General features: G+C 46.3%; 2 protein-coding genes across 2 annotated transcripts; both read right to left on the reverse strand.

Annotated features, from left to right (window-relative positions):
• Positions 1-1,529: 1,529 nt before the first annotated feature.
• Positions 1,530-10,787, reverse strand: LOC117970752 (carnosine synthase 1-like). Its single transcript, XM_059020146.1, has 9 exons — positions 10,704-10,787; positions 8,962-9,172; positions 8,506-8,595; positions 6,969-7,429; positions 6,437-6,644; positions 5,156-5,241; positions 4,587-4,818; positions 4,129-4,367; positions 1,530-3,698 (listed from the first exon to the last, which is right to left on the reverse strand). Exons 1-9 carry the CDS (start codon positions 10,716-10,718, stop codon positions 2,109-2,111), a joined length of 3,132 nt encoding a protein of 1,043 aa, XP_058876129.1. The 5' UTR covers positions 10,719-10,787; the 3' UTR covers positions 1,530-2,108.
• A 3,408-nt stretch (positions 10,788-14,195) lies between these two features.
• LOC117410140 (eukaryotic translation initiation factor 3 subunit F) lies at positions 14,196-21,519 on the reverse strand. The gene is made up of 8 exons (XM_059020154.1): positions 21,368-21,519; positions 19,814-19,884; positions 18,523-18,602; positions 18,250-18,387; positions 17,534-17,625; positions 17,314-17,450; positions 15,774-15,887; positions 14,196-14,339 (listed from the first exon to the last, which is right to left on the reverse strand). The coding sequence occupies exons 1-8, from the start codon at positions 21,477-21,479 to the stop codon at positions 14,262-14,264; spliced, it is 822 nt and encodes a 273-aa protein (XP_058876137.1). The 5' UTR covers positions 21,480-21,519; the 3' UTR covers positions 14,196-14,261.
• Positions 21,520-21,777: the final 258 nt, after the last annotated feature.

The raw sequence follows: 21,777 nt of genomic DNA on the forward strand, positions 1-21,777 counted from the left end.
GACCCTGAGCAAGTCACTGAACCTCCTTGTGCTCCGTCCTTCAGGATGAGACGTCAAACAAACGAGCTCCTATAGAAAGTGACTCTGCAGCAGCCACTGACTCCCTGTGTGTGTGTGAGACCCTGAGCAAGTCACTGAACCTCCTTGTGCTCCGTCCTTCGGATGAGACGTCAAACAAACAAGCTCCTATTGGAAGTGACTCTGCAGCAGCCACTGACTCCCTGTGTGTGTGTGTGACCCTGAGCAAGTCACTGAACCTCCTTGTGCTCCGTCCTTCGGATGAGACGTCAAACAAACGAGGTCCTATTGGAAGTGACTCAGCAGCAGCAGCAGCAGTTGTTGATGATGCAGAGTTCACCCCCCTAGTCTCCAAGTCGCTTTGGATAAAAGTGTCTGCTTAAATCACTCAATAATACAGCTCTACCTAGAATTGAAATATAATACAAAAAAATGTAATTGTATGTAAAAATAATGTGATATCTTGTAACAATTGTAAGTCGCCCCTGTATGTAAATATAGATAATTTATATTCTTGAATAACTTGCAGGTTCTGTCCTTGAGAAACGGGGACTGTTGACAACAAAGCAGCCTTTCATTGTGCAAGAAAATTAGTCCATATTAATATTTGGGATGTATGGTACTTTCAATGGAGAGATATTGAGCACAGAGTTTAGGTGGGTTAGATGGAATTCAGAGCCAGCAAATATGACCATTTATGGCCATTTGTTGAAAGGGTCTCTGTTCTGCTCTGTTTTGGTTGCATGGGAGGATGGGAGAATCTAGAGATAAGCGATGCATGAATGTTTGTGAGGCTTGGGGTCTGGCCACGTACACAGGTTTAGGTGGGGGAGGGTCTCAAATGATGTCATTATAGGCGAGTGTTTGATGTTATTAAAAAGCAGCCATTGTCTGGGGCACAGATTCCATCCGCTGTGACCCAGATCATGTGTCTCTGTTTTCTTCACATAGTTCTATTCTTGTATCACACCAATAAACATATGTTTGACTTTCACTAATATTGTTTTTCAGTTTTCATCAATTTTTCCCTAGAATAGCTTTGCATCGTTTCAGTATCCATACACAATCCAGCAGTGCAAAAGTTGACCCATTGCAAAGTGCATTTATACTGAATGTCAATCTGGTACAAGCTTTTCTTTCAAGACTGTTAGGAAATGCTACTCAAACACCAGACAATAAAAGAGCTCTCATTCTGTTCAATTACAATATTTTACATTTATTTTTGCAGAAATGTAAACCCAACTCTCTTCCACAAGATGAACAAGAAACCCTAAAGGCTGCTTTACTGACAGTCCCAGCTGAAGTAAGCCAGAGCACAGGAGAGTCTGGAGTAGAGGATGAACCTTTCCACCATGGTGAGAAATTGAAGGTGAAAGTCGTATGGAAAAGAAGATGGAATGGAAGGATCGCAAAACAACATGTGTGATCTGACCTAACTTTTTTTTTTTAAAAATGTATTTGTTTATTTAGCAGACGCCTTTATCCAAGGCGACTTACAGAGAGTCGGGTGTGTGAACTATGCATCAGCTGCAGAGTCACTTACAACTACGTCTCACCCGAAAGACGGAGCACAAGGAGGTGAAGTGACTTGCTCAGGGTCACACAATGAGTCAGTGGCTGAGGTGGGATTTGAACCGGGGACCACTTGGTTACAAGCCAGTTTCTTTAACCACTGGACCACACAGCCTCCTATAATTGGGGGGGGGGGGGGGGACAAGGGGCTCCATTCAAAGGTTCAGCGGTTCCAACTCGTGTAGAGAGCAACCGGACCTCCTTCCAGAGTTTTCCTGAGTCCTGGAGGAGATGGAGGTATAAAGTCAAGGCTTTTTAATCAGACTCCTTTTCCAGGTGAACTAACAAAGCTATAGAAAGCAGGGAAGATGGGAGAAAGATCGGTTTGTAAATATATATTGGTTCAGATGTATACATTGGTTCCAAATTTGTCAACAAATTATATATATACACTACACAATGATAAACCTGAATTCATAGAATGCTCCAACCCCGTTTTCTGCTACCATTAAAACAGCATTTAATATGTCAAGCTGTGGCTACCTGATAAACAAAACCCCAGACCCTCTCCCCGGCTTCTATTTAAAATCAGACAAGAAATAAGACACGGGATATTCGGGAGAATCGATCCCCAGGATCTGGCAGATGCTGAGCAGCTGGAGCCTCGCGGCGTCTCTATCCTGGCTCTGACAGGCCACGTTGCAATAGACATTCTCGTACTCGCTCGAGACCAACCTGTCGCTGAAATGGTTGAGACGGATCACCCCTCGGGAGTGCAGGAGACGCAGCATCTCCAAGTTGGTGGTGGTCCTCAGGGCGCAGAGATGCTGGGAGACGATACACATGACCCCGATGAGGTGGCACAGCGGCGGGGAGGCTTCGGGGATCCTGGGGCGGAGCCCGCAAGCCACCGCGAAAGCAGCGAAGAGGATGTCGGCCCCGTAGACCGCCCGGATCCAGTCGCGGAGGTAGAAGCCGCCCATCCTGGCGTTGATCTCGATGAGCCTGGGTCCCGTGGGGGTCATCTTCATCTCCACGTTGAAGACTCCGTCTGTCAGACCGCAGCCCAGGCAGCAGCGGAGGGCAGCTTCGACCAGCTGAGCCCGCTTGTCCGGGCGGAGGTAGCTGGGCATGGCGGCGGCCGTCTCGGTGAAGCCAGGGACCCTAGTGGGGCCGTTGTCGGAGATGAAGGCGGCCACTTTCTGCCCGTCGAAGAGGACCAGGTCAACGTCATGCTCCGTGCCCGAGAGGTACTCCATCAGGGTCATGGCGTTGCCCCAGCCTAGCCCGATGCCTGGATAGTCGGTCTCTTCCCGGAGGTCGCTGGAGATCTTCTCAAAGTGGGCTTGGCATTCTTCCGCAGAGTCGACGCGTTTCGCTCCCACCGCCCCGGACCCGTACTCCAGCTTCATGACGGCCGGGAAAGAAACGAGCCGGGCTGCCTTCTCCACATCGGCGCGGGACTCCAGGTGGTAGCAGGGCACGGCGTAGATGTGAGGGGAGGGGGTCCAAACGGGGCGGGAAGGAAGAGGTAAAGGTAGAGGAGAATCCGGGAAGAGATCGGAAATTCTATCGACGGGTGTGGCTTTTTCCGACGAAGGATCCCGGACAGGATTGCCGGACAGCTTGGTGAGATTCGCTCGGTTGTTGGCGATGTCGGAAATGGTTTTGTTGGAAGGAGAAGCAGAAGGAGAATCAGCGATGGTGGTGGATCCGTTTGAGGGCTCCACGGTTCGGATCAGGGAGGAGAGGTGAGGAGAGGAGTAGCAGCAGCCGGGAGTGGGTTCTAGGGATGAGAGGGGAGGGCAAGGAGGAGAGCCGGTGGTTTTGGGTTGCAGGGAAGAGGGTCGGAGGAAGTCGGCCAGGCTGGGTTCCTCAGGGGCCCCCTCCAGCAGGCAGAGGTGGGTTTGGCTCTTCTGTTTGGCGGTCCGCACAGCCGGGGCGGGGCTGCTCCGGAGGCCCAGTTGCTCGCAGACCAGCGCCGCCAGCACCACACAGTGTTCGCAGAAAGTGAGGCAGCCGTCGGGGCGGATCCCGCGCTTGCACAGGGCCTCGCAGATCCGGGAGCAGTTCTCCGAGTCCTGCCTGTGGTCGGTCAGGTCCAGGTGGATGAAGGTGTTGACCAGGCCGGCCGCGAAGTGAGTGGGGTTGGACTCCACGAGGTGGATCTGTGTGGAGGAGAGAGGGGGGTACGAATCAGGAGGAGAAAAGCATGCGAGAGAGAGAGAGAGAGAGAGAGAGAGAGAGAGAGAGAGAGAGAGAGAGCAGAGTGGAGAATAGGAAGGAAAGAGTGAGAGAGGTGGAGGATAAGAATGAAAGAAGGAAAGAGAGAGAATGTTGGAGAAGGAAAGAGGGAAAGAAAAGAAAAGAGGGAGAGAGTACAGGGTGGAGGATGAGAATGAGAGAAAGAAAGAGGGAGAGAGAGAAGGCTGGAGAAGGAAAGATGGATAGAGAGAAGGGTGGATAAGAATAAGAGAGAAAGGGGGAGAAGGAGAGAGAAAGAGGGAGAGAAAGGAAGAGAAAGTGGCAGAAATAAAGAAAAGGGGGACAGAGAGAGATGGAGAGAGAAGCATTGTAACTAACGTAACCCCGACTCACCTTCAGTCCGAAGTCTCTCGCTGACTCCCACACGAAGGTCTTGCTGACTCCCCCCGCGCCGATGATCAGCAGGTCCCGCCCCTCCATGATGTAGCGCTGGGAGCGGTTGAGGGGCGTGTGCAGCAGAGCCCCGCCCCCGGACAGGAAGAGCCTGCAGCTCTCCAGGCAGCGAGACGGCTTGAGACCCAGGCAGAAAGGGGTGACCACCTGACCAGAGCATGAGAGGAGCATGTCTACTCCTGAGGGAGAGGGAGAGGGAGAGGGTTAGGGGAGGGTTAAAGTCAAACCTGCTGAACAATGTTACGTTAACACATTGAATTACATACAAGCGCTTTGTAGTTTTCCATGTACTTAATGAAAGAAAAACTGAAAAATTGAAAAAATGAAATACTACTGAAATACATACAACTAGATTACTCCCTCCTCCTCCCCCTTTCCAAGCTCCCTGATTGGCTTACCTATCATGTCCGTCTGCGCGGCCCGGCCCCCCCGTTGCTCCGGCGACAGCCCCGCCTCCATCTCCATGGCGACGCGGAGGCAGGTTTCAGCAGTGCTCTTCACCTGGCTGTGTATGCTGGAGCACTGGGCCGGGTCAGAGAGGCCCCAATCCTGCAGAGTGGTCTCTAGAGACTGAAGAGGGGAGGAGCCATGCCGAATAGGACTGTCTGAACGACCCACACTGCACACCAACTGAGAGAGGAGAGAGAAGAGAGAGGAGAGAGAGGAGAGGAGAGAGAGGAGAGAAGGGAGAGAGGAGAGAGAAGAGAGGAGAAGGGAGAGGAGAGGAGAGAGAAGAGGGGAGAGAGAAGAGAGGGGAATTTAGGAGAGAGACAGATATGGGACCTTTTCATTCTCCCTCCTGCCACCTTGCCCTCTCCTTAGCTCCATCCTCCCCAGATCTTTCCCTCCCTCTTCTCCTCTTCCCTCTCTCGCTTCTCCTTATATGCCTCAATCCACATCCCCTGGCTTCTCCTCCCTTCTTTCCCCAGTTCCCAAACAGGATTCCCCTCCCCTCTCCTCCTCTCACCTGGTTGAGCAGGGGCAGTCCCTCGGGAGATCGGGTCACCACGGCACACATCCGAAAAGAGAGGTCAGGACGAGGGACATTCACACCTGATAGAGAGAGAGGGGCAGGGAAAGAGGGGGAAATAGGGGAGAAAGAGTGAGATAGATAGGAGAAGGGAAGAGAGGGATAGAGAGGAGAAGGGTTGAGAAATATGGAAATTATTGGAGAGGGGAGAGGAGATGGGGGTTACAGATGAAAGAGAGTGGGATAGGAAGAGAGGGGGGAGTGAGAGAGAGGGGGTGGGGGTTACAGAGAGGAGAGCGAGAGGGGGTATAGAGAGAGAGAGGGGGTTCTGTTAAGACATTGTATAATGAACCAAACAAGGTAATCTTTACCATCGTTTGGAGAGATTAAAAAGGAATTGTATAATTGAATCTCTTACCTCTGGGTCTATGGCCCGGGGAGGCAGGGGGTGGGGGTAGGGGGGTGTATGTGATGGGAGGGGGGGGGGTCTGATTCAAATCTCTCTCTTTTTTTGTTTTGCATTTTTTTATTTTTTTTTTACAAGCAAAAGGAGAAGAAAAAAGCTCCCCAAAAAATGGATTTTATTTTCAAGAAAACATTTCCTTCCAATTATTTAATTAACCCCTCGTATTTGAAAAGGAAAAAAAAAACAAGAAGATGCAAAACACAAAACGAGGCACGAAAACACACCGAGAGCGCTGAAAAGAACTTGAGATGTATATTTTGTTTTAGTTTTTGCGAAATTAACGTCCGTTTCACCTCTTAACTAAAGAGTTCCTTCAAGACTGCTGTAAACGCTTTGCAAAGACGGCCCTGCAGTTGTTTCTGAAGCAATGGATTTGAATGCATTTCCCAGGCGACAGGGACATGGTTGAAAAAGAGGGTGCTGCATATTTCTCTTAAATCCAGAGACCACCTTAGCCTGTTCAGTTAGGGGGACGGGGAGGAGGGGGCGGATGTCTGTCTGTCTTTCTGCCTGTGTGTGTGTCTGTCTGTCTGTAGAAACCGAGGTCCTATTGGAAGTGACTCTGCAGCAGCAGCAGCAGTTGTTGATGATGCATAATTCACCCTCCTAGTCTCTGTAAGTCGCTTTGGAGAAAAGCGTCTGCTGAATGACTCATACTAATATGCTGTTGTGTTGGGTGGGGAGTGGGCAGGGGGGAAGGGCAGTTTTTTTTAGGGGGTGGGGGGTTGCGACGGCCCCTTCGTCTGCGGGCGGGCGGGGGGGGTCCCTCCCCTCCTCCCTCCTCTCCCTCCTCCTCCTCCTCCTCCTCTTACGTCTGTACGCATCCCAGGTCTGAGTGAGGACAGGAGACACTGGAGTCATGGTGGGACAGAAGGCCTCCAGCAGCGCGGTTTCTCCCTCCTCCAGCAGGGGCAGCAGCGAGCACACCTCCCTCCGGACCGCCTCGCAGTCCTGCTTCTCTAGGAAACGCACCGGCCGCTGGGACCCGCTCCAGCGCCCCCCGCTGGGCTTTAGCACCACCTGCAGGACGGGAGGAGACATGACACCCCTCAGAGGAAACGGTTTGGAAATTCATTACCCTGACAAGATTTCATACAATTTGTTATACTGTGTATTTGAAAAAAGATTAGGACATTTACCATTAAATCTTAAGAATAACCAAGTGCCTCTACCAGTAAGCTTTGATAAATGTCCGGAAACTATAGATATCTAAATAATTCCATATGGATATATATATATATATATATATGCACACTACCTGAACATGATTTAAATATTTTATTTAATACTTCACAGCGATTGGTCGAAATCTGACATGTGATTCTTAACAGTCCCAGGCTGTACCTTGCTGTAAGGCTCCATAGCCAGCGACTCCAGAAACTTCAGCACCTCTCTCTGCACCAGCTCCCCCTGCCCCTCCCTCTCCGTCAGACTGACCGCGGTGACGGTGGTGCCCTCGGTCTGGTACGAGCGGGGGGGGCGGTACATCAGCCCCAGGGTGGGGGGGCAGCGGACCCGGTTCCTTTCCAGCAGAACCCGAGTCAGGAGCGTGTCTCCCAGCAGCTCCGCCAGCCTCGAGGAGCTGCCCATGGGACAGTCTGCCTCCCGGGTCACTTCCTGCCCCTCTTTCCCGACCACAGGAAGCAGGTAGGTGACACGGCGTGGGGGGCGGAAGTCCTCGAGGGAGGTACGGCCCCCCAGCTCGAAGGAGACGCCCCGGTGGAGAAACAGGGAGGAGAGGCCCGGGTGCAGAGGGGAGGGGGAGCGGGACAGCCAGGAGGGAGACAGGCAGAGGAACACCTCACCTGGAGAGGAGATAGAGAATGGAGAGTAGAGAGGAATGGAGGAGGGAGTAGGAGGAAAGTGAGATATAGGATAAAGAATAGAGGTAGAGAAGGGAGAGAGAAGAGGGAGGAGGGGGAGGAGAGAGGGGAAAACAGAGGGGAAAGGAGAGGCAGAAGAGGGGAATGGAGTAAGGAGACGGGGCACGGGGCAGATGGGAAGAGAGATTGGGGAAAGGCGAGAGGAAAGAGAGACAGGGTAGGAGGAAAGAGAAGAGAAAGGAGTGGAAATAGAGTTTGAGGGGAGGGAGGGAAGAAATAGAGGAGAAGGGAGAGAGGAGACAGTATAAGAGTACTTTATTATAATATAGTTAAAATAGAACATTTAAATAACAGGTAAATGATGCAGCAATAGCATTGCTATAATAAGAGATCAGAGACATTATAAAAACCTTGGAGTTAGCGCCACTTTAAAGGGGGGTGGATCAATGATCTGGTAGGCGCTATAGGGGTCAGGAATTGGACTGGAATGTCTCTGTAATGACTTGGTGTGTTTCTAATTGTTCGGTGGCTGCCTCTAATTAAGAGGACAGTGTGCTTTCTCTTGAGCTCTTTGCACGACCCCTCTGTTTGGTTTGATTCGTTACCCGCTCAGAGTGAAACGAGTGGAGACACAGCTGCTTGGGGTTTGTGTGGATCGCTGTTCTCCACAGAGTCTGAAGAAAAGCAGTGATCGATCAATCAAACCCAAGCAGCTGTTTCTTGATACGAGGAGGTTCAAATCACCCAGCTCAGCCACTGACTCCCTGTGTGTGTGTGACCCTGAGAAAGTCACTGAACCTCCTTGTGCTCCGTCCTTCGGATGAGACGTCAAACAAACGAGCTCCTATTGGAAGTGACTCTGCAGCAGCAGCTGATGATGATGCATAGTTCACCGCCTAGTCCCTGCAAGTCACTTTGGATAAAAGAGTCTGCTAAATGGCCAATTAATAATAATGATATTAATAATAATGATGTTAATAATAATAATAATAATAATAATAATAATAATAATAATAATAATAATAATAATAATAATATGCGTGAGACTTCTCTCTTACCTGGAGCCTCTCTGCCTCCCTCTAGCAGCAGGGAGAGGTATGGCAGGGGAGATCCCAGCACACAGATGGTGATGTCTGAATTGGAGGAGACTGGAATAGAAAAGCACACACACACACACACACGGGGGTCAAACAAATGAATGTCTTCTACTATCTGCCCGTCCTCTCTCTCCTCCCCTCCCCTTATCTATCCCCCTTCCTGTCTTCCATTCTCCCCTCCCCCATCCTTTCTTCTTACTCCTTGCTCTCTGTTTCGGTCTCTCCCCTCACCCCTTTTTTCTCTGCCCCCCCACCGTGGTTCAATCTCTCTCCTATCCCCTAACCTCTACCCTACTGTTTTCCCCTCTTGCCTCCTCTTTTCCCTCTCTCTACCCAAACCTTACTCCCCTCACTCTCCTCCCTGATTCACTATTTTCCCCTGTATTACACTCTGCTCCCCTCTCTTTGCCCTCTCACCTCTCGCTGGCTCTCTGGTTCGATCTTGTGTCTCAGGAAGTCCCGCCTCACGCAGAGTTTTCTGCAGAAGTTTGTAAAGCTGCCCCACTCTCTCCCTGCCCCTCTCCGCCTCTCCCAGCCCCTCCTGGGGTTCCGGCTGGGGGATGATGAGGGGGTGCGGGGAGGCCTTCCCAAAAGGGGAAAATTCACAGGGGTGGGGTTCCAGGGATCGCTGCCGAACATAAAAACAAGGTTCAGAAGAGAGATTAAACTAAAATCATTATCCCTAACAATGTTGAGCAGAGGTCCTTAAAAAAAATCACAAAATTTCAAAACTAATATCACAGAGACAAACTGGTATGAAATCTCACAAGAGAAATAGCTATGAGAACACGTTGTAGAGTGGACGTCTAAGTTGTACCTAGGTACCATAGGACGCTGTTACTGTTACCTCGTTCGCATAAATTCAATGAAACGTTAATCTCAAACGAGTCTTTGTAGTTTTTATTGTGTTATTAATACTGTCTAATATAAAAAAACGATGGATTTGTAATGCATATATTTAGGAGAAGTTAGGAAAAGCATTAACCCTTTGTGGTCCTATGTCGGTCCTGGTCCGACATTGCAATTATTCCTATCCGGTCCAATGTCGGACAGGGTCGCAAAAAACGGGTTTCTAGTCGTTTTTTCTCCGGAAAAAGCCGAAAAAAACATTCAATGGCCGAGTGGGAACGACAGGAGCCGAGACAAGCCGAAAAAAAAAAAAAAAAAAAAAATCGCATATCTCATGAATAGTCATACCTGCCCCTGGCACCCCCAATGGGCGGTCATAAGGAAACAAGCTGGCTGTTACTGTATCAGCGCACAGAGACTATCACAGACATTTGCAGAGCTTTTTTGAGATGTTATAGTAATAAAATAATGACTTGGATCGCATTATTGAGGAGTTTGGTGATAAAACGAGTGATCAGGAGATGATCGATCGGTATGTACGACTATTATTATTATTATTATTATTTATTTATTAGCATATGTGAAAGCGATAGCGAACGAAAGTGGGGCTGGAGATGCCTAGTGAGTGCTTTGTTGATATGCAGGGCCTTTTAAACCCATTTAACTGTGAAAAAATACTTTTAAACAGCGCGTCTAAAATTAAATGCGCGTGTGAAAATAAATTGGACCTGACGCGCCTGACGCGCGATTAATAAATGGACCGCAGAGGGTTAAAACAAGATTACAATCAGGATGGAGGCTTGTTAGCGGGATTTCAAGCTGTATTACAGTTAAGATACGGAGGATTTAAAACATAATTGTGGCAAAATGTACAAAAATGCCTCCAGACAAAAACCCCAGAAGAATGTGCCGAGACCAGAGGGATTTCACTGTGGAAGACAGCAAAGGAATGAAGGGACAACTTAAGTGTGCTGTCGAGTTACTACTGTACAAGTTTTGACACTCAAGCATTTTGGAAAGTAACCGAAAACACACATTTCATACAGTATATCAAAAACGAAAGCCCGGAAAAACTAATAATTGTGGAAAAATCTTTCGTAGCAAAAGTTTTGCTTTTATGGATTAGGTTAAAAAATAAGGTACAAGAACCAGATACAATTATTTCCTTCAGCAATTCTTTTTGGCAAAACTCCAGAAATGATAATTCCATCTTTCTAGAGGGGTGGGAGTGAATTTGTTTTAACTTGGCTCAAAGAACTCTCAAATTGGACTCTCTCCAAGCTTCTGTCTTCAATCTGATCATCTCTTACCTTCACAGCAGACATAGCAAATGTCGCAATTGCAGGACAGACTTTCCGGAGAAGGGGTATGAAGTCTATTTTTCCTCTTCTGTGCTTTTTTTGAAAATAAAAAGAGCAAAGAGAATGGGTATTGCACAGCTGCAGTAGTTTCAAATTATTTATTTATTTCTTAGCAGGCTTGCCCTTTATCCAGGGCAACTTACAATTGTAAGCAAATACATTTCAAGTGTTACAATACAAGTAATACAATAAGAGCAAGAAATACAATCACTTTTGTTCAAGCAAAGTACAAGTGTGACAAACCACAATTCAATAATACAGCAGATAATAGTGATAGTTACATCAGGATATGATTAAATACAAAGTACTACAGGTTAAACACTTGGCAGATTACAGTATTCTGAAGTACAGGATTAAATGCAGTAAACTAGGGGGCAGATAAGAGCAAAATAAAGCACATTTACATGAAGGGTGATAGTGTCCCAGGATACAAACAGAGGAGTTCTACAGGTGCTGTTTGAAGAGGTGAGTCTTAAGGAGGCGCCGGAATGTGGTCAGGGACTGGGCAGTAAAGGTGCTGGAGTAATATGGTTTGAGTATAGCAGCTCTGGTTATTAAAACCAAATGGAACAGGTTGCCTAGGGTTTTTTGGGGTGTCCCAGGTCCATGGCTGGTCCCTTTAAAGTCCCAAACGAGGAGTGTAATAAAAAAAAAACATCAAAATAAAAACTCAAAAGCCTATAGACCGTTTCATTTTTTAATTAGTTTAAAAGATATTCTAAGATTGGATTAATTGTAACAATTCTCTTTCAGAAAAAGGGAGATCATTAAATCTCTCTGTGTCTTTGTGTAGTTTCACACCCAGCAGGTGGTGCCTGCTTGTCTCAGGTATAACCTGTTTATTATAGGATTTAGAGAGTGGTTGTGACCGTGGGCTGTGGGCATTGTTCATACATGAGTTGCTCTGCTAATTTAAATGCGGCTTGTGATCACAGGTGAGCAATTAAACCTGACAGGAACCGGTTCTCACAGGCGAGGTGTTGTCTTGGGCTGGTGGAAGAAAGAGGGGCAAGCTTGTATAATTTATATTAACTCTGCAGATCTGTACGTCTGCACTCTCTATCAAAGACTGACGGTTCATGGTTTTGTTGCAAAGATCTGTACGTTCTGCACTGTTTGATTTTTTCTTTTATCACATCAAGAATTGAGAAATATCTGAACTTTACAAAACACAAATAAAAACTGACTGCGTCTGCTGTGTAATTTGTAAAAGAAAAATATTATAGCGAGAAATGGCTCAAGGTTTTTTGATACAGAAAAGGAGATTTATTCCTTCCATTCACTCTCTCACACTCTGTGAAGCCAGCTGCCAACACACAGATAAAAACACGCTACGCATTCTTCAATGCGTTACTAAAATAAACTCAAATATAAACTTTTCATGTTAACCTTGTGCTCCGTCTTTCGGGTGAGGCGTAGTTGCAAGTGACTCTGCAGCTGATGCATAGTTCACACACCCGAGTCTCTGTAAGTCGCCTTGGATAAAGGCGTCTGCTAAATAAACTAATAATAATAACTCATTTAAACACAGTTGTTTTACTTCATAGACCTTTTGCTCAGTTTTACGACTTGACAGATTTAGTTTTTAATGGATTTATCAAAACAGACTTGAATTAACTCTAGATTTTTGGTTTTATTTGCATTCTGCGAGAAGAAAAACACTTACCTTGCTTCAAGAGAAGTCGAGTGTGGAGTCTGAGGAAGCTGGAAGCTTTTATTGTACCTGATGGGCGGGGGGTATGAAGTTTGTTTAATAGAAAGGAATGTTTTTCAGTTGGATAGATGTCACGACACACATTGTTTTCCAGGCGTAAAATTACAGTACCAGAAACGATTAAAGGGGTCTTGTTACCAGGAGATTCAAAATACCAGCTCAGTCACCGACTCGCTGTGTGTGCGTGACCCTGAGCAAGTCACTGAACCTCCTTGTGCTCCGTCCTTCAGGATGAGACGTCAAACAAACGAGCTCCTATTGGAAGTGACTCTGCAGCAGCCACTGACTCCCCGTGTGTGTGTGACCCTGAGCAAGTCACTGAACCTCCTTGTGCTCCGTCCTTCAGGATGAGACGTCAAACAAACTAGGTCCTATTGGAAGTGACTCTGCAGCAGCCACTGACTCCCTGTGTGTGTGTGTGACCCTGAGCAAGTCACCGAACCTCCTTGTGCTCCGTCCTTCAGGATGAGACGTCAAACAAACGAGCTCCTACTGGAAGTGACTCTGCAGCAGTAGCAGCAGTAGCAGTTGTTGATGATGAAGAGTTCACCCCCCGTAGTCTCTGGAAATCGCTTTGGATAAAAGCGCCTGCCGAATGACTTGTAAGTCGCCCTGGATAAGGGCGTCTGCTAAGAAATAAATAATAATAATAATAATTCATAATTAATTAATTAATTAATTAATTAATAATATCAAAAGGGAGTGTAAAAAATATAACTGCAAATCTCTGGAAGTTTTATGAATGAAACCTGTAGTTGCATTACATGTATTTACCCTTTGTGGTCCATTTATTCAGTGTATCGGGTCCAATTTACTTTCACAAGCAGTTTATTTTAGACGCGCTGTTTTAAAAGTATTTTTTTTCACAGTAAAACAGGTTTAAAAGTCCCTGCATATCAACAGGACACTCAGTACTGCATCTCCAGCCCCTCCCCTCGTTTTTGTTATATTCTTCACATACCTCTTGATAGTCGTGCATACCGATAAATCATCTCCTGATCGCTCGTTTTATCACCAAACTCCTCAATCATGCGATCCAAGTCGTTATTTTATTACTATAACATCTCAAAAAAGCTCTGCAGATGTCTGTGATGTTCTTTGAGCGCTGGATGCGGAAGCAGCTGTCTTGTTTGTTTACGGCTGTGTTATCTCTGTGTTGCAGGGCAATGTGCGTTGCTCAGATCCGCCCCTTTTGTTTCAGTTTCTCTCTTATCGCTCTCACTCGGCCAGTTTTCTCGGCTATTTCCAGCGAAAAAAAAAAAAAAGACTAGAGACCGGTGCTTGACGTCCAACATCGGACCGGAAATGGAAAATTGTAATGTCGTACATGGTCCCATATCGAGCAGCAGTGTGGAGTAGTGGTGAGGGCTCTGGACTCTTGACCGGAGGGTCGTGGGTTCAATCCCAGGTGGGGGATGCTGCTGCTGTACCCTTGAGCAAGGTACTTTACCTAGATTGCTCCAGTAAAAACTGTATAAATGGGTAATTGTATGTAAAAATAATGTGATATCTTGTAACAATTGTAAGTCGCCCTGGCTAAGGGCGTTTGCTAAGAAATAAATAATATTAGGACCGCAAAGGGTTAACTATCCTTCAATAGAGCAGGTTTTGGGGTAGGCCAGTTGGCACAAACGATCCCTTTAAAATCCCGATGGGGCAGCTCAAACTAGGAGGCAAAAACAAACAAAAAAATTGGGGGGGTAAAATAATAATCGGACACCAACGTATCAGATCAATATACAATTTATTTTTATTGTCAAAACCTTCAGGTGAAATCCAGGAAGGAGATGTGTTCACAGACAGATCAGTTTTTCGTTGAGTGCGATTTGAGCCCGAGTCAGATTGGCCAGGTACGTCACCATCAGCAAGTCCTGCGAAAAGAGAAAGATCACATCGCATAAGCTGTCTAGATAACAGAGTAAAAACACCAGAGAACCACCTGCACTCAAACCCCAAAGTCAATACACCCCACATTTGAATGGTCTTTAGATAAACCTACAGCTATGGCCCAAAGTTTTGCATCACCTCAAATTCAGGATTGTGATAATTAAGCAGAACATTATTCAGCAGCTTTCATTGGACTCTGTGAAGCTGAGGGAGTTCATTCTATATAGAGGGGGTGGAATTCAATATGTTAACAAGGGAACATTATTCAGCAGCTTTCATTGGACTCTATGAAGCTGAGGGAGTTCATTCTATATAGAGGGGGTGGAATTCAATATGTTAACAAGGGAGCATTATTCAGCAGCTTTCATTGGACTCTATGAAGCTGAGGGAGTTCATTCTATATAGAGGGGGTGGAATTCAATATGTTAACAAGGGAACATTATTCAGCAGCTTTCATTGGACTCTGTGAAGTTGAGCGAGTTCATTCTATATAGAGGGAGACGCAAAAACTTTTGGCCAGAGCTGTACACTGAAATTGAGGATCACGTTTATCCAAGAGGCTCTACGTGTGTGATACAGTCCTCAATATAATATTATAGGTTACCCATTCTAAACCCCCGCTGCTATTTCACAGTATTTATTCTGCTTGGGAATGATCGATCCCTGATTTTCTGTGGAAAACAGCGATCCACACAAACCCAAGCAGCTGTCTCTCCACTCGTTACACTGAGCGGTAAACCTCGCCTGACGAATTACCGCAAAAACATGTCGCGTTTGCGGCTTTGTGATTTTACAATCCCAGGCACAGCTACAGCCCTGGGAGATTTCACATGGACCCTAAATTCAATCACAGCAGAGTCTTCACTCCACGCCCAGATCGCCACACTGTTAAGGGGAAACTGACCTCATTTATTTGTTCAATTGGACGTCTTTCATATAGCTATTTACAGTTTGATTTTTTTTAAGAAAAAATGCACCATGATTCGAGATTCAAGCAACACAACCTATGAAACTAAGGCCTGGGATGAAGTGTTAATTTAATCAAAATTATAATTTCACCAATTAAGTAATTGAGAGGTCGGGGGTGGGACGGAAAGCCAGAGAACACAGCATCCCCCCCCCCCCCCTCCAGAAAACTCCAGGAGTTTGACACCCCCGCTCTACGTGGAGCTAATTAGGTCCCAAGACAGACAGATTGAAATACAAACACAGTGCATAGATAGATAGATAGATAGACAGATAGATAGACAGATAGATAGATAGACAGATAGATAGATCAAAATGCAATCACAGTGTATAGATAGACAGCTACAGATAGATAGATAGATAGATAGATAGATAGATAGATAGATAGATAGATAGATAGAAATGCAATCACAGTGTATAGATAGCTAGATACAAATAAAAATCATCTTTACATTGATGTTGCTGTTCAGCATGCTTTCAAAGTCTTCAGCTGTTATTTTGGGAACCTTATTGACCAAATCCATCAGGAAACGACCCACTGTGTTGTCAGGAGTGACCTTACCAGACTAGAGAGAGAAAGAGAATGAAAAAGAGATAATTAAGAGACTGGAATTACATTGTGACTGCAGTTTAATATCACTAGACTAGACTGGATTGGAATTACATTGTAACTGCAGGTTAATATCACTAGACTAGACTGGATTGGAATTACATTGTAACTGCAGTTTAATATCACTAGACTGGACTGGAATTACATTGTAACTGCAGTTTAATATCACTAGACTAGACTGGATTGGAATTACATTGTAACTGCAGTTTAATATCACTAGACTAGACTGGAATTACATTGTAACTGCAGTTTAATATCACTAGACTAGACTGGAATTACATTGTAACTGCAGTTTAATATCACTAGACTGGACTGGAATTACATTGTAACTGCAGTTTAATATCACTAGACTAGACTGGACTGGAATTACATTGTAACTGCAGTTTAATATCACTAGACTAGACTGGACTGGAATTACATTGTAACTGCAGTTTAATATCACTAGACTAGACTGGACTGGAATTACATTGTAACTGCAGTTTAATATCACTAGACTAGACTGGAATTACATTGTAACTGCAGTTTAATATCACTAGACTAGACTGGACTGGAATTACATTGTAACTGCAGTTTAATATCACTAGACTGGACTGGACTGGAATTACATTGTAACTGCAGTTTAATATCACTAGACTGGACTGGACTGGAATTACATTGTAACTGCAGTTTAATATCACTAGACTGGACTGGAATTACATTGTAACTGCAGTTTAATATCACTAGACTAGACTGGACTGGAATTACATTGTAACTGCAGTTTAATATCACTAGACTGGACTGGAATTACATTGTAACTGCAGTTTAATATCACTAGACTGGACTGGAATTACATTGTGACTGCAGTTTAATATCACTAGACTGGACTGGAATTACATTGTAACTGCAGTTTAATATCACTAGACTAGACTGGACTGGAATTACATTGTAACTGCAGTTTAATATCACTAGACTGGACTGGACTGGAATTACATTGTAACTGCAGTTTAATATCACTAGACTGGACTGGACTGGAATTACATTGTAACTGCAGTTTAATATCACTAGACTGGACTGGCTCGCCCTCTCCCTCCTCACCCCCTCTCTTTCTCTCCCACACCCTCTCCCCCCTCCCCCTCTCACCCCTCTCACCCCTCACCCTCTCTCACTCCTCACCCACCCCCTCCCCCTCTCTCACCCCTTCCTCACCCCCTCCCCCTCTCTCACCCCTCACCCACCCCCTCCCCCTCTCTCACCCCTCACCCCTTCCTCACCCCCTCCCTCTCTCTCACCTCTCTCACCCCTCTCCCACCCCCTCTCTCACCCCCTCTCACCCCCTCTCACCCCTCTCCCCCTCTCTCACCCCCTCTCACCCCTCTCCCCCTCTCTCACCCCCTCCCTCTCACCAGCACGTCTTCAGTGTAGCTCAGTACGGTGGTCAGCATGTCCTGGATCCGGGCAGCAGCTGACCCGACCTGCTCCAGGTCAGTGGTCAACCCTTTGGAGCGAGAGGGGCTAGTCCGAGTGCGCTGGAGAAGGTCAACTGAAAAAACAAACAAGGATCCCAAACCAGTGTCAACAGCAACAGGGATGGAATGAGAGAGGAGAGAGAGGACAGAGACTCACCCCCTATACGTTCTGTATCAAAGTAAGCGTATTTCACGGTCAGGGGGCTGAACATCACACCCACAGTCTTGCTCGGTACACCCATCTGGGCGCTGAAAACATAACCAAAAAATATACATTGAAATCCACAAACAATTGTATGAACTGGGAGAGAGAACCGTACATCTGTGTGCTGACAAATGAAGAAGCATTGCAAGGAATCAGACTCCTGTTCCACAGCAGCGTCACCCAGTCCAGGTTTTACTACCAGCTTGATCAGCCCCCTGGTCCTTGTTTCTTTTTTCAGGTCGGAAAAGTCCCCTGGGTCGACATTGTAAATACCTTTTAGGATTCTGAATGCTTGAATCAGTTCAAGACTGAATAGATTCAATTCTTTTAGCCTGTCTGCATACGACATGCCTTTTAAACCCGGGATAATTCTGGTCGCTCTTCTCTGCACTCTTTCTAGAGCAGCAATATCCTTTTTGTAAACGAGGTGACCAGAACTGAACCCAATATTCTAGGTGAGGTCTTACTAATGCATTGTACAGTTTTAACATTACTTCCCTTGATTTAAATTCAACACACAATATATCCGAGCATCTTGTTGGCCTTTTTTATAGCTTCCCCACACTGTCTAGATGAAGACATTTCTGAGTCAACATAAACTCCTAGGTAAAATACACGCGATTGAGACAGCAGGCACCCCCAGAGCGATCCCGTCTCTCCATGGTTACCTGACGTAAGCGCGAATGTTCATTCTACTGCTCTGCAGGGCTGTGTCCACGGTCAGGTGAATGGGGTTCTGGGCTTCACGGCTGTAGTACTCATGAATCAGAACCGAGTGCTCCGTGATGTCATATCCTGTTGCGTACCTGAGAGAGCGAGAGAGAGAGAGAGAGACAGGAGAGGTCGAGACAGAGACACACTTTCCCCTGCACTGTCCCATCAACACGTCCTAACAAGACAGACTGACACACAAGCAGACAGACAGACAGCTGTCCGCTTACCAGCCCACAATGACTTCGCTGGGAGACACCTTCTTGTGCAGTTCATACATGTTTTTTGCAAACTCCATATCAACAGCCACCTGGGGGGGGAAAATAAAATAAAAACAGGAGAAATCAAAAAACACATTTAAAAATGACAGAGGAGCAGTCCTGAATATAGCTTAATATATATTTAACTGTCGTGCACAGGGAGATTCACAATCCGCTCATTGATTTGCATTTAAAATGCTGGCCTCATTGAACAGCGCCGCCCTCTAGTGGCCAAATGGTGCATCACAGCCACACACATATTTGTTTATTTAGCAGATGCCTTTATCCAAGGCGACTTACAGAGACTAGGGTGTGTGAACTATGCATCAGCTGCAGAGTCACTTACAACTACGTCTCACCCGAAAGACGGAGCACAAGGAGGTGAAGTGACTTGCTCAGGGTCACACAATGAGTCAGTGGCTGAGGTGGGATTTGAACCGGGGACCTCCTGGTTACAAGCCCTTTTCTTTAACCACTGGACCACACAGCCTCCTATGTTCTGTTGCAGGGATGGTAATCAGACTCCTATTGCACAGCAGTTTCACCCAGTCCAGGTTTTACTACCAGCTTGATCAGCCCCAGTGTGTCTAGCTAACAAGCTCAGGTGTGTCTTATTATTAAACTCCTAGTGAAACCAGGACTGGATCACACTGCTGTGCAGCGGGAGTCTGATTCCCATCCCTGATATCACCCTCCACGTTACGAATCACTCTGTATATGAAACGCAAAAACAGACGAGCTCCTATTGGAAGTGACTCTGCAGCAGCCACTGACTCCCTGTGTGTGTGTGACCCTGAGCAAGTCACTGAACCTCCTTGTGCTCCGTCCTTCAGGATGAGACGTCAAACAAACGAGCTCCTATTGGAAGTGACTCTGCAGCAGCCACTGACTCCCTGTGTGTGTGTGACCCTGAGCAAGTCACTGAACCTCCTTGTGCTCCGTCCTTCAGGATGAGACGTCAAACAAACGAGCTCCTATTGGAAGTGACTCTGCAGCAGCCACTGACTCCCTGTGTGTGTGTGTGTGACCCTGAGCAAGTCACTGAACCTCCTTGTGCTCCGTCCTTCAGGATGAGACGTCAAACAAACGAGCTCCTATTGGAAGTGACTCTGCAGCAGTTGTTGATGATGCAGAGTTCACCCTCCTAGTCTCTGCAAGTCGCTTTGAATAAAAGCATCTGCTAAATGACTCAGTAATAATAATATTGTTATCAGAGGGTCTTGAACTGTTATTTATTAATTTATTTTTTTAAGCGACTCACCTCATCTTCAGACTCGTTGTGTGGGACGGAGAAGCAATTGGTCACTTCCACTGTGTGTTTCTCGACTGTGCCTGTTTGTTAAGGAGACAGAAACCACTCAGCACAGCTCAAAAAACAACAGATTATCCAGATCAAACATGGGACATGAAATTACACCAAACCCCTGTTGTGTGTGTGTGTGTGTGGGGGGGGACGGGGGGACGGACCTTCCAAATCCTGATACAACTGTATTATAACTACAAACACACATGTGTGTTACAGAAAACGCTCTTCACTTCCCTTCTGATACAGTGACGTCATTGTTTCTCCCTCTCCAACATCACAGAAAAGGGGGTTCACTTTTGTACACAAAGGAACAGAATCTAATTACAGAAACAAAGCAGCCTTTTGCAAACAGTGAGAGAAATGTCCAAATAGTTCAAAGCACTCAAAAACTATACCCACATCTTTATGTCCTGGTATTTATAATCAACTTCCCCAGTAATGTTGTTGAAGCTGACACCCTGGGATCCTTCAAGAAGCTGCTTGATGAGATTCTGGGATCAATAAGCTGCTAACAACTAAACGAGCAAGATGGGCTGAATGGGGCCGCCTCTCGTTTGTAAACGTTCTTATGTTCTTATGTTTTGCATCCCATTGGAGGAAACACTGGAAATAAAGCCTCAATTTTTTTTTTTTTCGGGGAAAGCAAAAAAAGATAGATTTGAATCGGACCCCTCTATAATAATTTCCATATTTCTTTCCTCTCCCCTTCTATCTATCTCTCCATCTCCTCTCCCCCCTCCCTCTCTCTTCCTTCCTCTCCATCTCCTCTCTCTCTGTCTGTCTCTGTCTCTCTCTCTCTCCATCTCCTCTCTCTGTCTTTCTTTCTCTCTCTCTCTCCATCTCCTCTCCCTCTGTCTTTCTTTCTTTCTTTCTCTCTCTCTCTCCATCTCCCTCCCTCCCTCTCTCTCTCCATCTCCTCTCTCTCTGTCTTTCTTTCTCTCTCTCCATCTCCTCTCTCTCTGTCTTTCTTTCTTTCTCTCTCTCTCTCTCTCTCTCTCTCCCTCCCTCCCTCCCTATCTCTCTCCATCTCTCCCTCCCTATCTCTCTCCATCTCTCTCTCTCTCTCTCTCTCTCTCTCTCTCTCTCTCTCTCTCTCTCTCTCTCAGATCGTGTCTGTGTCCGTATTCACACAGCCGGGAGCTACACACGCGTCCACGCAGGCTGTACAGACACAGCGAGATCTTTTTAAAAACAACGTCCACTCCGATTAAATAAAACTCTCCCTCTCCCTCTCCCTCTCTCTCCATCTCCATCTCCATCTCCATCTCCCTCTCCCTCTCTCTCTCTCTCTCTCTCTCTCTCTCTCTCTCTCCCTCCCTCCATCTCTCAGGTGTGGCTGAATGACCTCCTCTCGTTTGTAAACTTTCTCATCAGATCGTGTCCGTATTCACACAGCCGGGACGGAGCTACACACGCGTCCACGCAGACTGTACAGACACAGCGAGATCTTTTTAAAAACAACGTCCACTCCGATTAATTAAACACGCCGATTAACAGCCGCCTCCTTACCCAGTAAAGTACCGATGACCCTCAGCGCCCCTTCGTTCCTCCTCTCGTAAGAGTCGGCGATTGAAGCGAGGACAACCGGGTGGATTTTAACAACGGGGCCGTACACCGACATCTTGGAAAGGGACAAGAGAGCGAGTGGAGGCGGACAGAGCGGCTGCTTCCTGTTTTTGTTTGGGAGGGGGGATCCCTTCGAGGTTAGCGGCGCGCTCCCCCTAGCGGCTCGGAGGTCTAATTGCATCGTGAGCTGTGCAGTGTTATTAATACAGAAAATGTGTTTTTGTTAAATGTACGATCTATCTGTCTATCTATCTATCTATCTATCTATCTGTCTATCTATCTATTTATCTATCTATCTATCTATCATCTAGATAGACAGATAGATAGATAGATGAAAAGTCAAACGTGTAGTC

Source organism: Acipenser ruthenus, unplaced genomic scaffold, assembly GCF_902713425.1.
Source record: "Acipenser ruthenus unplaced genomic scaffold, fAciRut3.2 maternal haplotype, whole genome shotgun sequence".
Lineage (NCBI taxonomy): Eukaryota > Metazoa > Chordata > Actinopteri > Acipenseriformes > Acipenseridae > Acipenser > Acipenser ruthenus.